The sequence below is a fragment of the Bombina bombina genome, chromosome 6 (assembly GCF_027579735.1).
Source record: "Bombina bombina isolate aBomBom1 chromosome 6, aBomBom1.pri, whole genome shotgun sequence".
In the NCBI taxonomy this organism is placed as follows: domain Eukaryota; kingdom Metazoa; phylum Chordata; class Amphibia; order Anura; family Bombinatoridae; genus Bombina; species Bombina bombina.
The window spans coordinates 114,097,590-114,114,406 of record NC_069504.1 but is presented as its reverse complement, the minus strand read 5'-3'; the positions used below and the strand labels follow the sequence as shown (position 1 = coordinate 114,114,406).

The 16,817-nt window shown below is 38.9% G+C and overlaps 1 protein-coding gene across 1 annotated transcript in view; it reads right to left on the bottom strand.

Annotated features, from left to right (window-relative positions):
* PRKAR2B (protein kinase cAMP-dependent type II regulatory subunit beta) overlaps positions 1 to 16,817 on the bottom strand; it is a 414,633-nt gene that overhangs the window by 150,102 nt on the left and 247,714 nt on the right. Inside the window, exon 3 of the mRNA XM_053716571.1 lies at positions 12,761 to 12,813. Coding sequence (XP_053572546.1) covers positions 12,761 to 12,813 — 53 coding nt within the window. The remainder of the gene's footprint in view (positions 1 to 12,760; positions 12,814 to 16,817) is intronic.

The window sequence follows — 16,817 nt, the reverse complement described above, 5'->3', positions numbered from 1 at the left end:
GCCTGCTAGTGCACACATCATGTCTGTATAATAAAGCAGCCTGCTAGTGCACACATCACGTCTGTATAATAATGCCTGCTAGTGCACACATCATGTTTGTATAATAAAGCCTGCTAGTGCACACATCACGTCTGTATAATAACGCCTGCTAGTGCACACATCATGTCTGTATAATAAAGCCTGCTAGTGCACACATCATGTTTGTATAATAAAGCCTGCTAGTGCACACATCATGTTTGTATAATAAAGCCTGCTAGTGCACACATCATGTCTGTATAATAAAGCCTGCTAGTGCACACATCATGTTTGTATAATAAAGCCTGCTAGTGCACACATCATGTCTGTATAATAAAGCCTGCTAGTGCACACATCATGTCTGTATAATCAAGCCTGCTAGTGCACACATCACCGTTCTGTATAATCAATAGCCTTCTAGTGCAACACATCACATCTGTATAATAAAAGCCTGCTAGTAGCACACATCACGTCTGGTAATAATAAAGCCTGCTAGTACACACATCTTGTGCTGTATATAGCCTGCTAGTGCACACATCACATCTGTATAATTAAAAGCCTGCTAGTGCACCACATCATGTCTGTATATAAAGCCTCGCTAGTTCACACATCACATCTGTATAATAACAGCCTGCTAGTGCACACATCACAGTCTGTATAATAAAGCCTGCTAGGTACAACAACATCATGTCTGGATATAAAGCCTGCTAGTGCACACAATCACATCTGTATAATAATGCCTGCTAGTGCACACATGCATGTCTGTTTAGTAAGCCTGCTAGTGCAAATATCAGTCTCGTATAATAAAGCCTGCTAGTGCTCACATCATGTCTGTATAATAAAGCCTGCTAGTGCACATATCATGTTTGTATAATAAAGTCTGCTAGTGCACACATCACATCTGTATAATAAAGCCTGCTAGTGCACACATCATGTCTGTATAATAAAGCCTGCTAGTACACACATCATGTCTGTATAATAAAGCCTGCTAGTGCACACATCACATCTGTATAATAAAGCCTGCTAGTGCACACATCATGTCTGTATAATAAAGCCTGCTAGTGCAAATATCACGTCTGTATAATAAAGCCTGCTAGTGCTCACATCATGTCTGTATAATAAAGCCTGCTAGTGCACATATCATGTTTGTATAATAAAGTCTGCTAGTGCACACATCATGTTTGTATAATAAAGCCTGCTAGTGTACACATCATGTTTGTATAATAAAGCCTGCTAGTGCAAATATCACATCTGTATAATAAAGCCTGCTAGTGCACACATCACGTCTGTATAATAAAGCCTGCTAGTGCACACATCATGTCTGTATAATAAAGCCTGCTAGTGCACACATCACATCTGTATAATAAAGCCTGCTAGTGCACACATCATGTCTGTATAATAAAGCCTGCTAGTGCATACATCACATCTGTATAATAAAGCCTGCTAGTACACACATCATGTCTGTATAATAAAGCCTGCTAGTGCACACATCACGTCTGTATAATAAAGCCTGCTAGTGCACACATCATGTTTGTATAATAAAGCCTGCTAGTGCACACATGATATCTGTATAATAAAGCCTGCTAGTGCACACATCACATCTGTATAATAAAGCCTGCTAGTGCACACATCATGTTTGTATAATAAAGCCTGCTAGTGCACACATCATGTCTGTATAATAATGCCTGCTAGTGCACACATCATGTCTGTATAATAAAGCCTGCTAGTGCACACATCATGTTTGTATAATAAAGCCTGCTAGTGCACACATCATGTCTGTATAATAAAGCCTGCTAGTGCACACATCACGTCTGTATAATGAAGCCTGCTAGTGCACACATCACATTTGTATAATAAAGCCTGCTAGTGCACACATCATGTCTGTATAATAAAGCCTGCTAGTGCACACATCATGTATGTATAATAAAGCCTGCTAGTGCACACATCATGTCTGTATAATAAAGCCTGCTAGTGCACACATCACATCTGTATAATAAAGCCTACTAGTGCACACATCACGTCTGTATAATAAATCCTGCTAGTGCACACATCATGTTTGTATAATAAAGCCTGCTAGTGCACACATCATGTCTGTATAATAAAGCCTGCTAGTGCACACATCATGTTTGTATAATAAAGCCTGCTAGTGCACACATCATGTTTGTATAATAAAGCCTGCTAGTGCACACATCATGTTTGTATAATAAAGCCTGCTAGTGCACACATCATGTCTGTATAATAAAGCCTGCTAGTGCACACATCACGTATGTATAATAAAGCCTGCTAGTGCACACATCATGTTTGTATAATAAAGCCTGCTAGTGCACACATCATGTTTGTATAATAAAGCCTGCTAGTGCACATATCATGTCTGTATAATAAAGCCTGCTAGTGCACACATCACGTATGTATAATAAAGCCTGCTAGTGCACACATCATGTTTGTATAATAAAGCCTGCTAGTGCACACATCATGTTTGTATAATAAAGCCTGCTAGTGCACAAATCACATCTGTATAATAAAGCCTGCTAGTGCACACATCATGTCTCTATAATAAAGCCTGCTAGTGCACACATCACGTCTGTATAAAAAAGCCTGCTAGTGCACACATCATGTCTGTATAATAAAGCCTGCTAGTGCACACATCACATCTGTATAATAAAGCCTGCTAGTGCACACATCATGTTTGTATAATAAAGCCTGCTAGTGCACACATCATGTCTGTATAATAAAGCCTGCTAGTGCATACATCATGTCTGTATAATAAAGCCTGCTAGTGCACACATAATGTCTGTATAATAAAGCCTGCTAGTGCACACATCATGTCTGTATAATAAAGCCTGCTAGTGCACACATCACATATGTATAATAAAGCCTGCTAGTGCACACATCATGTCTGTATAATAAAGCCTGCTAGTGCACACATCACGCATGTATAATAAAGCCTGCTAGTGCACACATCATGTCTGTATAATAAAGCCTGCTAGTGCACACATCATGTCTGTATTATAAAGCCTGCTAGTGCACACATCATGTCTGTATAATAAAGCCTGCTAGTGCACACATCATGTCTGTATAATAAAGCAGCCTGCTAGTGCACACATCACGTCTGTATAATAATGCCTGCTAGTGCACACATCATGTTTGTATAATAAAGCCTGCTAGTGCACACATCACGTCTGTATAATAACGCCTGCTAGTGCACACATCATGTCTGTATAATAAAGCCTGCTAGTGCACACATCATGTTTGTATAATAAAGCCTGCTAGTGCAAATATCACGTCTGTATAATAAAGCCTGCTAGTGCTCACATCATGTCTGTATAATAAAGCCTGCTAGTGCACATATCATGTTTGTATAATAAAGTCTGCTAGTGCACACATCACGTCTGTATAATAAAGCCTGCTAGTGAACACATCATGTCTGTATAACAAAGCCTGCTAGTGCACACATCATGTCTGTATAATAAAGCCTGCTAGTGCACACATCATGTTTGTATAATAAAGCCTGCTAGTGCACACATCATGTCTGTATAATAAAGCCTGCTAGTGCACACATCACGCATGTATAATAAAGCCTGCTAGTGCACACATCATGTCTGTATAATAAAGCCTGCTAGTGCACACATCATGTCTGTATAATAAAGCCTGCTAGAGCACACATCATGTCTGTATAATAAAGCCTGCTAGTGCACACATCATGTCTGTATAATAAAGCCTGCTAGTGCACACATCACATCTGTATAATAAAGCCTGCTAGTGAACACATCATGTCTGTATAACAAAGCCTGCTAGTGCACACATCATGTCTGTATAATAAAGCCTGCTAGTGCACACATCACATCTGTATAATAAAGCCTGCTAGTGAACACATCACGTCTGTATAACAAAGCCTGCTAGTGCACACATCATGTCTGTATAAAAAAGCCTGCTAGTGCACAAATCACGTCTGTATAATAAAGCCTGCTAGTGCACACATCATGTCTGTATAATAAAGCCTGCTAGTGCACACATCACGTCTGTATAATAAAGCCTGCTAGTGCTCACATTATGTCTGTATAATAAAGCCTGCTAGTGCACATATCATGTTTGTATAATAAAGCCTGCTAGTGCACACATCATGTTTGTATAATAAAGCCTGCTAGTGTACACATCATGTTTGTATAATAAAGCCTGCTAGTGCAAATATCACATCTGTATAATAAAGCCTGCTAGTGCACACATCATGTCTGTATAATAAAGCCTGCTAGTGCACACATCATGTCTGTATAATAAAGCCTGCTAGTGCACACATCACATCTGTATAATAAAGCCTGCTAGTGCACACATCACGTCTGTATAATAAAGCCTGCTAGTGCACATATCATGTTTGTATAATAAAGCCTGCTAGTGCACACATCACATCTGTATAATAAAGCCTGCTAGTGCACACATCACATCTGTATAATAAAGCCTGCTAGTGCACACATCATGTCTGTATAATAAAGCCTGCTAGTGCACACACCATGTTTGTATAATAAAGCCTGCTAGTGCACACATCATGTCTGTATAATAAAGCCTGCTAGTGCATACATCATGTCTGTATAATAAAGCCTGCTAGTGCACACATAATGTCTGTATAATAAAGCCTGCTAGTGCGCACATCACATATGTATAATAAAGCCTGCTAGTGCACACATCATGTCTGTATAATAAAGCCTGCTAGTGCACACATCACGCATGTATAATAAAGCCTGCTAGTGCATACATCATGTCTGTATAATAAAGCCTGCTAGTGCACACATCATGTCTGTATAATAAAGCCTGCTAGTGCAAATATCACGTCTGTATAATAAAGCCTGCTAGTGCACACATCATGTCTGTATAATAAAGTCTGCTAGTGCACACATCATGTCTGTATAATAAAGCCTGCTAGTGCACACATCATGTCTGTATAATAAAGCCTGCTAGTGCACACATCATGTTTGTATAATAAAGCCTGCTAGTGCACACATCATGTCTGTATAATAAAGCCTGCTAGTGCACACATCATGTCTGTATAATAAAGCCTGCTAGTGCACACATCATGTCTGTATAATAAAGCCTGCTAGTGCACACATCATGTTTGTATAATAAAGCCTGCTAGTTCACACATCATGTCTGTATAATAAAGCCTGCTAGTGCATACATCATGTCTGTATAATAAAGCCTGCTAGTGCACACATAATGTCTGTATAATAAAGCCTGCTAGTGCGCACATCACATATGTATAATAAAGCCTGCTAGTGCACACATCATGTCTGTATAATAAAGCCTGCTAGTGCACACATCACGCATGTATAATAAAGCCTGCTAGTGCATACATCATGTCTGTATAATAAAGCCTGCTAGTGCACACATCATGTTTGTATAATAAAGCCTGCTAGTGCACACATCATGTCTGTATAATAAAGCCTGCTAGTGCAAATATCACGTCTGTATAATAAAGCCTGCTAGTGCACACATCATGTCTGTATAATGAAGCCTGCTAGTGCACACATCATGTCTGTATAATAAAGCCTGCTAGTGCACACATCATGTCTGTATAATAAAGCCTGCTAGTGCACACATCATGTCTGTATAATAAAGCCTGCTAGTGCACACATCATGTTTGTATAATAAAGCCTGCTAGTACACACATCATGTTGGTATAATATAGCCTGCTAGTGCACACATCACATCTGTATAATAAAGCCTGCTAGTGCACAAATCACATCTGTATAATAAAGCCTGCTAGTGCACACATCATGTTTGTATAATAAAGCCTGCTAGTGCACACATCATGTTTGTATAATAAAGCCTGCTAGTGCTCACATCATGTCTGTATAATAAAGCCTGCTAGTGCACACATCATGTCTGTATAATAAAGCCTGCTAGTGCACACATCATGTCTGTATAATAAAGCCTGCTAGTGCACACATCACGTCTGTATAATAAAGCCTGCTAGTGCACACATCACGTCTGTATAATAAAGCCTGCTAGTGCACACATCATGTTTGTATAATAAAGCCTGCTAGTGCACACATCATGTTTGTATAATAAAGCTTGCTAGTGCACACATCACATCTGTATAATAAAGCCTGCTAGTGCACTCATCATGTCTGTATAATAAAGTCTGCTAGTGCACACATCATGTCTGGTAATTAAATCCTGCAAGTGCACACATCATGTCTGGTAATTAAATCCTGCAAGTGCACTCATCATGTCTGGTAATTAAATCCTGCAAGTGCACTCATCATGTCTGGTAATTAAGTCCTTCAAGTGCACCCATCATGTCTGGTAATTAAATCCTGGAAGTGCACCCATCATGTCTGGTAAATAAATACTACAAGTGCACCCTTCATGTCTGGTAAATAAATACTGCACGTGCATCCATCATGTCTGGTAAATAAATACTGCAAGTGCACCCATCATGTCTGGTAAATAAATACTGCATGTGCATCCATCATGTCTGGTAAATAAATACTGCAAGTGCACCCATCATGTCTGGTAAATAAATACTGCACGTGCATCCATCATGTCTGGTAAATAAATCCTGCAAGTGCACACATCACTTCTGGTAAATAAATACTGCAAGTGCACCCATCATGTCTGGTAAATAAATACTGCAAGTGCAGCCATCCTGTCTGGTAAATAAATACTGCAAGTGCAGCCATCCTGTCTGGTAAATAAATACTGCAAGTGCAGCCATCCTGTCTGGTAAATAAATACTGCAAGTGCACCCATCATGTCTCGTAAATAAATACTGCAAGTGCACACATCATGTCTGGTAAATAAATTCTGCAAATGCACCCATCACGTCTGGTAAATAAATACTGCAAGTGCACCCATCATGTCTGGTAAATAAATACTGCACGTGCATCCATCATGTCTGGTAAATAAATACTGCAAGTGCAGCCATCCTGTCTGGTAAATAAATACTGCAAGTGCACCCATCACGTCTGGTAAATAAATACTGCAAGTGCACCCATCATGTCTGGTAAATAAATACTGCATGTGCATCCATCATGTCTGGTAAATAAATACTGCAAGTGCACCCATCATGTCTGGTAAATAAATACTGCACGTGCATCCATCATGTCTGGTAAATAAATCCTGCAAGTGCACACATCACTTCTGGTAAATAAATACTGCAAGTGCACCCATCATGTCTCGTAAATAAATACTGCAAGTGCACACATCATGTCTGGTAAATAAATACTGCAAGTGCAGCCATCCTGTCTGGTAAATAAATACTGCAAGTGCACCCATCATGTCTGGTAAATAAATTCTGCAAATGCACCCATCACGTCTGGTAAATAAATACTGCAAGTGCACCCATCATGTCTGGTAAATAAATACTGCAAGTGCACCCATCACGTCTGGTAAATAAATACTGCAAGTGCACCCATCATGTCTGGTAAATAAATTCTGCATGTGCACCAATCATGTCTGGTAAATAAATACTGCAAGTGCACACATCATGTCTGGTAAATAAATTCTGCAAATGCACCCATCACGTCTGGTAAATAAATACTGCAAGTGCACCCATCATGTCTGGTAAATAAATTCTGCAAATGCACCCATCACGTCTGGTAAATAAATACTGCAAGTGCACCCATCATGTCTGGTAAATAAATTCTGCATGTGCACCCATCATGTCTGGTAAATAAATACTGCAAGTGCACCCATCACGTCTGGTAAATAAATACTGCAAGTGCACCCATCATGTCTGGTAAATAAATTCTGCATGTGCACCAATCATGTCTGGTAAATAAATACTGCAAGTGCACCCATCACGTCTGGTAAATAAATACTGCAAGTGCACCCATCCTCTCTGGTAAATAAAGTCTGCATGTGCACCCATCATGTTTGATAAACAAAGCCTGCAGTTGAGTTTATTGTATCTAAGATGCAAAGGAAAAGCATTTGCTTGGATGTGGCATTCAAGAGTTAATGAGATGTATAGGCCCTTAAGTTGATGTGGGTGCTTGTTTAATAATTGAAACACCTGTGATAAAAAATATAGCTTCTGCAAATCAAACTTGGAAAGTGTCAGCAACAAAGGTAACTTGTTCAGGAAGGAATTTGCAAAAAGATATGGAAAGAAGGTTTAGTATCTGGGCAAGGTGATCAAACGCAGCAGAACATGCCCTTAAGCCCAGTGACAGTAAAGGAAAAGCAAGAATTTCAGCAAAGTTAGTTTGAAAAATACCATTCAGTAATCTAGAAATAGCTCATCGGTAGTGCACTGTATTTGAACATTTCCTCCACACACAAAAAAATAATAAAGACTGTAAAGAAAATAAAAAGCTCAAAGATAATTAAGTATTGTTCTTCTATAATATTATCATTTGTTTCAACTCTCAGATAAAATATACTGTAATGTTTAGTTCAGGCTACATATTCTTGGAATGTTTCATGACCAATAACTGAGAAATTACTGTATTACTTAAAGGGATATTATAATAATAAAACCCACATTTTTTTTCATGATTCGGATAGAACATGCGATTTTAAACAACTTTCTAATTTACTTCTGTTATCCATTTTCTTTTTTCTCTTGGTATCTTTTGTTAAAAAGCAGGGACATATGCTTAAGAGCCGGCCCATTTCTGGAGCACTATATGGCAGCAGTTTTCCAAGAATCTTATCCATTTGCAAGAGCACTATATGGCAGCACTATTTCCGGCCAAGTAGTGCGTCAGATGCCTACCTAGGTATCTCTTCAGCACAGAATATCATGGGAATGAAGCACATTTGATAATAGAAGTAAATTGGACACTTTGTTTAAATTATATTCTCTGTCTGAATTACAAAATAAACTTTTGGGCTTCATATCCCTTTAACCTTTTAAATCCGTTATGCCGTTTAATACCGTCATAATTACACTGGGCTTTAAAGCCGTTATGCCGTTCAATACCGTCATAATTACACTGGGCTTTAAAGCCGTTATGACGGAATAGAACGTCATAACTAACGGCTGTCCTGAAGCCTTCTGTGCTTCTAGGATTTGATCGCGGTCTGGAGGGCGTTCCTAGGGTTGTAGGGACGCCCCCCAGATGCGATCCAGTAATTGAAATCTCGAGATCGTATGCACGATCGCGTAGTTTCAATTTGTCTACATCGGAACAGGTGTTCCGATGTAGGCACTTTAACCCTGTCACGAAAGGGTTGAAGTGTGGTTGCTATAAACAAATGGAAACATATTGACAGTATAGACACAAAGTTTAAGAGTTTAATACTTTACCTTTAACAGAGATACATACATATGCATGCCTAAAATATGTATATGTATATATATATATATATATATATATATGTGTGTGTGTGTGTATAGATATGTGTACATAAGTATTTTTGTGTTCTACCGTATAATTACTGTACATATTTCCCATTCCAATGCTCTTCACTTACAGGATAATGCACAATTGATTGTAAATACATGTTTCTGTTTCTATATATATGCCTATACCTGTTATTTACTTATTATGTATTCTTATAGATATATAGTTATATGATAATGTTCGTGTAAAATACATATCTATATCTAAAGAAATCTGTATTTAAGAATAAATAGAACATTCTTCTGTGTGAAGAACATTGTGAAATATTTATAATTCATGTAGCGTTCAGTGCACCTGAATAAACGCAGTCGGGTTGGCACGCAAGTATGGGTGTTAGTTTGTTTGCAGTTTTTCTGCTCTATTGAAGTCTATGGGAAAATACCTTAATGCTGATGCGATACTGTCGGGTGATGTATAAAGCCTCCATCTAGTGTAGTTTATGCTCGAGCAGGAGCGCTAAATTGTGCTCCATTCGTGATCTAGCCCTTAGTTTCTGTGCTGCACTGGAAGTGCAAATTCTTCTCCCTCAGAACTTCCCCAACCCAATCATTTTAGCTCATTTTTTGCCTCATACATTTCTCATAACCAGAGGCCAGGGATCCCTGAAGGGGTCTTTTAACTACATATCCAGCTATTATTGATTTGTAATAAAATGGACATAAAATCCTATTTTTTTCCTTTCATGATTCAGATAGAACACACCATTTTAAACATCTTTCCAATTTACTTCTGTTATCAAATTGTATTTGTTTTCTTGTTATCCTTTGTTGAAAAGCAGGAAGGTAAGTTGCAGGAGTGTGCACGTGTCTGCAGTACTATATGGCGGCCGTTTTGCAACAATGTTATACATTAGCAAGAGCACTATTTCCTTCCATGTAGTGCTCCTGATGTGCACACTACCTATATAGATATCTCTTCAACAAAGAATGACATGAGAACAATGCAAAATTGATAACAGATGTAAATTGTATTCTCTACCTGAATCATGAAAGAAAATTTTTGAGTGTTATGTCCCTTTCACAAAGAAAACATTTTGAGGGCATAGAAGTGTGAAGTCATCGTGCCATTTAAGTACCCTGCTGCCCTAGGCACAAATCTATTTGGACTAGCTCAAACTACACTCCTGGTGTGTGTTATAAGTGGCCTTTTATGTTGCTTCTTTTTTGCAACACTCTGTGAGTCAAACCTGGCAGCACTCTTCTTAATACAAAGGTAAATTACTCATTTAGCAATCCTTAGTTCTCTCGCTCTATTCCCTGTTGGTTTTCCTGGTGTTTCATCCTTTCAGGGACAGTAAAGTCATAATTAGACTTTCATGATTTAGGCAGAGCATACAATTTTAAACAACTTTCCAATTTACTTCTATTATTTGGTTCCTTCTCTTGTTATCCTTTGCTGAAAGGTTTATCTAGGTAAGCTCAGGGGCAGCAAAGAACCTAGGTTCTAGCTATTGATTGATGGCTGCATATATAAACTGATTGTGTTCAGTTAGAAATAGTAGTGCATTGCTGCTTCTTCAACAAATGATACCAAGAAAAATAAAAATAAACAAATTTATGTTCTACCTAAATCATGCAAGAAAAAAATGTGGGTGTCATGTCCCTTTAACTTGTTTTTATAACTTTCTTTCTTTCCACCTCTCTTCACTACTTCAGTTGTTTGTTTGTTATCATATTGGTATTATTGCTTTTGGCGTTGGCTCCTTCCATCCGATCCTTTTATTCCTGACACATTGTGACTACAGAGATAAAAGGCAGAACTTCCATCATGCTCAATCAGAACACACCCAGTCATTCCGCACGAGCCTACAGAAGTTGATCCAAAACTTGTCCTCCTGCTCTGAGGCCGCGGACAGAAATCAACCCGACCGAATACGATCGGGCTGATTAACACCCCCTGCTAGCGGCCGATTGGCTGCGAATCTGCAGGGGGCAGCATTGCACAAGAACTGCTGGTGCAATAATACGCTGTCGGTATTTATCGATGTGCAGCGGACATGATATGCTACATTGTATCATGTCCGCTCGCACTATAATAAATATACCCCTCAGAGTTATCTGCAATAATGTAGCGAAATGATAGCTTTTTATAAATAGTACAAACCACTTTTTGCATAGTTAGCCAGTAACTAGCACTTTGCAATACCTGAGTGAATCTTGCCCAGACTGATTTACCTTTAAACATTTGAATACATATTTTTTTACTACACAAAATACATTGAATTTGCTCACAACTTATGTCCTAGTAAAACAAATGCTACTGTTTTAACTTTAAGGGACATGAAATCCAAAATGTTTCTTTCATGATTCAGATACAACATTCAATTAAAAAAAAAATTGCTTCTGTTATTAAAGTTTCTTCATTCTCTTGGTATCTTTTGCTGAATGAGCAATGCGCTACTGGGAGCTAGCTGAAAAGTGAACACATCAGGTAAGCTAATTACAAGAGGTATATGTGTGCAGCCACCAAGCCACACATAGCTATCTTTAAGTGCACTAGGGCTCCTGAGCCTACCTATGTATGCTTTTCAAAAAACACCAAGAAAATTAAGGAAGTCAATATTAGAAATATAATTTGTTGAAATGTCATACATTGAGGCTAATTTAACAAAGGTCTTGCGGACCTGATCCGACAGTGCGGATCAGGTCCGCAAGACCTCGCTGAATCTGGAGAGCAATACGCTCTCTGTATTCAGCAAGAGCTGCTGGTGTAACGCCGCCCCCTGCAGACTCGCGGCCAATGGGCCCCCAGCAGGGAGGTGTCAATCAACCCGATCGTACTTGATCGGTTTGAATTACGGCAATGTCTTTAGACCGCTGCTTCATAACTGATGTTTCTGGCGAGTCTGATAGATAGGCCTCTATATATAAATCATATTTTTATTTTTCCTTTAATATTTTTAAGTTGACTCATACAAGATATGAGTTTAGTAACTTAGCCTTAAACAAATAAATATCAATATATTTTCTCCATTAACTATTTTATTTTAACTTTGGTGGCTGTAGGGTTTAGGGATTTTGAAATATACAACCAAACTCTTGTGTAGTTCTTGTGTAGTTCATGTCAAAAAGAAAATAGAAATTATTTCATAGTTAAAGAAGAGGGAACAGGCAGACCCCAAGGGCAATTTAACATTTTAGGAAAGGAGCACTAATGGGCAAGCTAACATTCTCAAGCAGGTTTCGGTGACCTTAGGCAAGTCAAATGTCCCTCAGTGCCAAACTATATGTCATGTACCAAGGTACAAGAACTTCTCTGCCTATAAAATGAGGAGTACAGGTCTGTATGCCCTGTTATTGCTCTATTAAAACACATTGCTGTATTATTAAAAAAGAGAGCCCTCTGGCAAATTGCTTTTTTCCTACAACACAACATACATTTTGAAATTAAAGGTAACTTACTCGTGATTCCGTTTCATCTTCTTCCTCATCAGGATTATATGCTTCTGCACACACTAAAAAAAAAGTAAATGCATTTAATGAGATACAACAAAGATATTAGTTTAATCCATTTTTACTGTTCAAAATTATGAAATTATTTTCTTTACATATTTTTTCCCCACAGAACCTTAACAGCAGTTATAGTAATACTTGAAACTTATTCTGCCTTATTTGGTTTTGTCTCATTTCTTGCAATGACCATCCTCCTGCTTGACGTTTTTTTAGTCATATGACAGTGCACTTTTGGTAGAGCCAATCAAAAGCCTTACCTCCTGCTCTGTAGAAACTAAGAAGAATGGGCTTCTACAGACATGTCTCTAGAACATCTCCATAGACTTTATTGCCGATATTTGTTTACATAGTTTACAAAAGCAATAGAAAGTAGGCCTCAGTGTATACGGTTTCTGAACACTTTGTATGCATTCTGTTGAAATCCGCTGATATTAAAGGGCCATGATACCCAAATGTTGAAACACTTGAAAGTGATGCAGCATAGCTGTAAAAAGCTGACTAGAAAATATCACCTGAACATCTCTATGTAAAAAAGAAAGATATTTTACCTCAAAAGTTCCTCAGTAGCCACATCCCATTGTAAAGGACTTCTAAGCGGCAAATCAGTATGTCTGTCCTGGGAAGTCAAATCTCATGAGATCACAGTAAAAGAGTTCATGACCTCAGCACTGCTGATGCTGATTGGCTGCTGTTCATTTCTTCTTTTTTACCTGCAGCTGGGCAGCAGCTGAGTATAACTTTTTACACAGAACTTACTCTGCTGAGCTGAGGAGATTGTGAGGTACAATACCTTCCTTTTTTACATAGAGATGCTCAGGTGATATTTTCCTGTCAGCTTTTTACAGTTATACTGCATCAGTTTCAAGTGATTTAGCACATGAGTATTATGTCCCTTTAATGTGTGCTTTATTGTTTTATCATCATCAAAGCTTTAATAAATGTAAATTGTTCACAACCTATTTGAGACTAAGAGGTCTATTTATCATAGGTCTTGCAGATCTGATCCGACAGTGCGCAAGACCTCGCTGAATGCGGAGAGCAATATGCTCTCCGTATTCAGCATTGCACCAACAGCTCACAAGAGCTGCTGGTGCAACGCCGCCCCCTGCAGAGGGGGGTGTCAATCAACCCGATCATACTTGATCAGGTTGAATTGTGGAGATTCCTGCCTGCCTGTTCAGAGCAGACGGACAGGGTTATGGAGCAGCGGTCTTTAGACTGCTGCTTCATAACTGCTGTTTCTGGCGAGTCTGAAGACTCGGCAGAAACACGGGCCCTCAAGCTCCATACGGAGCTTGATAAATGGGCCTCTCAATGTTTAACTTTATATCGACTCTACTGGTGCCTGCCAGAAATACAAGCACTGTAACCAAATAAGAGCTAAACTCCTGTAAATGGGAATATAATAAGACATAAATGCATTAACAATGTTTTCTTCTGTGGAAAACATCATCAGTACATAAGTGTATCCAAACAGGAAGACATAAGCAAAGCACAATGTTAAAGTGAATGTAAATTTTGATGCTAAAGTGCCCGGTTTTTAAAAATTTGATTAAAAACAGGGGCACTTTAATTCATCAAAATTTACATTTCACTCCTGTTGTGAAAAAAAAACCTTTTAAACTTGACAGCTGCTCCAGCTTCCTCCGGTTGTCGCAAGCCATTTCGGATGTCAGAAATGATAGATAGGTCATCCTCCAATCACGGCTTCCCCCCCAGGGAATCAGTGTCTGATTCAATGCCGTGATTGGAGGAAGCCGGATTCCTCATTTTAGACCCAGGAAGAGGCTTTGCGATGGGCGGAGGAAGCTGGAGATGCTGTCAAGATTAAAAGGTACGTTTTTTTTCACAACACGAGTGAAATTTTAATTTTGATGAATTAAAGTGCCCCTGTTTTTAATAAAATTTTTAAAAACTGGGCACTTTAGCATCAAAATTTACATTCACTTTAAGAGCTGTATATAGATAGCAACATTATATGTGAGCACACATTTGGTACTAAAAAACTGAAATCAGTTATATCGCACTATCATGGTTTTCATGTTTGTATGTAATTGAGCAGCGCAAAAACACTATGAAGAACAAGAATATCCTAGCTAAGTTTTATGACAATCAGGGCCGTCTTTAACACAGGGCAAAAGGGGCAGCTGCCCAGGGCCCAGTTTCTGTTGAGGGGCACAAGAGAAATTTTTTTTTTTATGGTTCATACCATGTGACATGGGGAACACACACATTCAGTCCTAATACTGTCACAGTCAAAAGTACTCTGTTTATATTTATTTGTTTTAAAAACTGTGCCAGACCGTGCCGGTGTCATGTGACATGCCAAACTATTGCCATGTGCTGTTTTAGATGTGCACTGTGCAGCACTGAATGCAAAGCCCTAACTCGGCATCCAGCCATTCCCACAGCATCAGAAAAGGTCCTACTGGGGTTACCACTGTTAACAGGTCACTGCTCTGGTTGTGGTGGTGGGGATTTTTTCTGGGTAGGGCTGACTGTAGGCGCATGCAGCAGAAAGCTGGAGCGGCAAGGACGTGAGGATTTGAGCATCTGTGCAGCTGCATACACTGCTCTCTTCAGTATTGAGACTGTGTGACTCATCTCACACTGTATCCATGCAGCCTTGGACAGACAGCATCCAGTCTGCTGGTCCCCTTAGCCCTGCACTTTTTGCTGTGGCCCTAAGATCAACTAACTGAAGTTTGTTAGGGGAACAGTGCTTTGTAGAAAGGTGTCAGTGGGAATAATAAGTGAGTGCACCCCCCTACCCATGCAGCATTGTCTAGTGCAGGGTGAGAGGGAACTTGTTCCTAGCAAAGAAGTGACATTTACTGCTGTGACTGATGTATAGTGTCATGCTGATAGTTCACACATTAATGTAAGGTTTATTTTTATAGTTTTTGTTTTCTCTCTGTCTCAGATTTTACAGCTTCCCGTAGTAGTTCTGCTGTTCCAGTCACTAAACTTATATTTGTCTGCACCTCTATGCTTCCTCCTCAGTCTTTACATTGCTTTGCTCCTGTTGGCTGCCCTAAATCTCTTTAACCAGCTAACCTCACACCAGATTCACATTCAAAAGAATATTAAATTAATCCACAGTGGAGGAATTTATATATTTATTTACTTATTAGTACAGTTTTTCACCATTAGAGGGCGTTAGTTCATATGTGTCATATAGACAACATTGAGCTCCCGCACTTGAAGTTACCTAGGAGTCAGCACTGATTGGCTAAAATGCAAGTCTGTCAAAATAACTGAAATACGGGGGCAGTTTGCAGAGGCTTAGATACAAGGTAATGACAGAGGTAAAACGTGTATTATTATAACTGTGTTGGTTATGCAAAACTGGGGAATGGGTAATAAAGGGATTATCTATCTTTTTAAACAACAAAAATTCTGGTGTACTGTCCCTTTAATATATCAATTTGTTACAATTGACCCCTCCTCTCCATGGACCACTCGACTTGTCCCTCCTGTCACAGCCCCACTCAAAAAACACCTCTGGGAAGTGCCCAGTAATAATTAATTCCTGGAGACACCACTGGCATTGATGATAGTGTAACGACAATGGCCTAGATTCATAGACACTTGAAAAGTTGTTTAGAGGTTTATCTCTTCCAGAGTTAATTTTCAAGCATTGTTGCCATTAGAATCTATATCTGAGTGAGGTGTCCAACACATTATACCTCCAGCATTAAACGAAAACCACTAGCAATGTGCAAAAGCAATAACCACAAAATACTTTTATAAAACGCCTGCAAACCGGTTTATGTAAATGCTTCTTAATGTAAAATATTCTCCTCTGCTTTGTTATGGTAAAGTACTGGAATGATAAAGAGAGACAAGAAGGGCGCCTCCTAGTGTTTCCAATAGAACAAAGTGGATATAAGGGGTAAGCAAAAGGGATAGTCACAATACCCAAAGGCAAAGATAATGCCTAGAAAAATGAGCTGAGAACTCTCAGTGTCTCAGCACACTGTGCACAGATGTGGGCTGCTCCTTC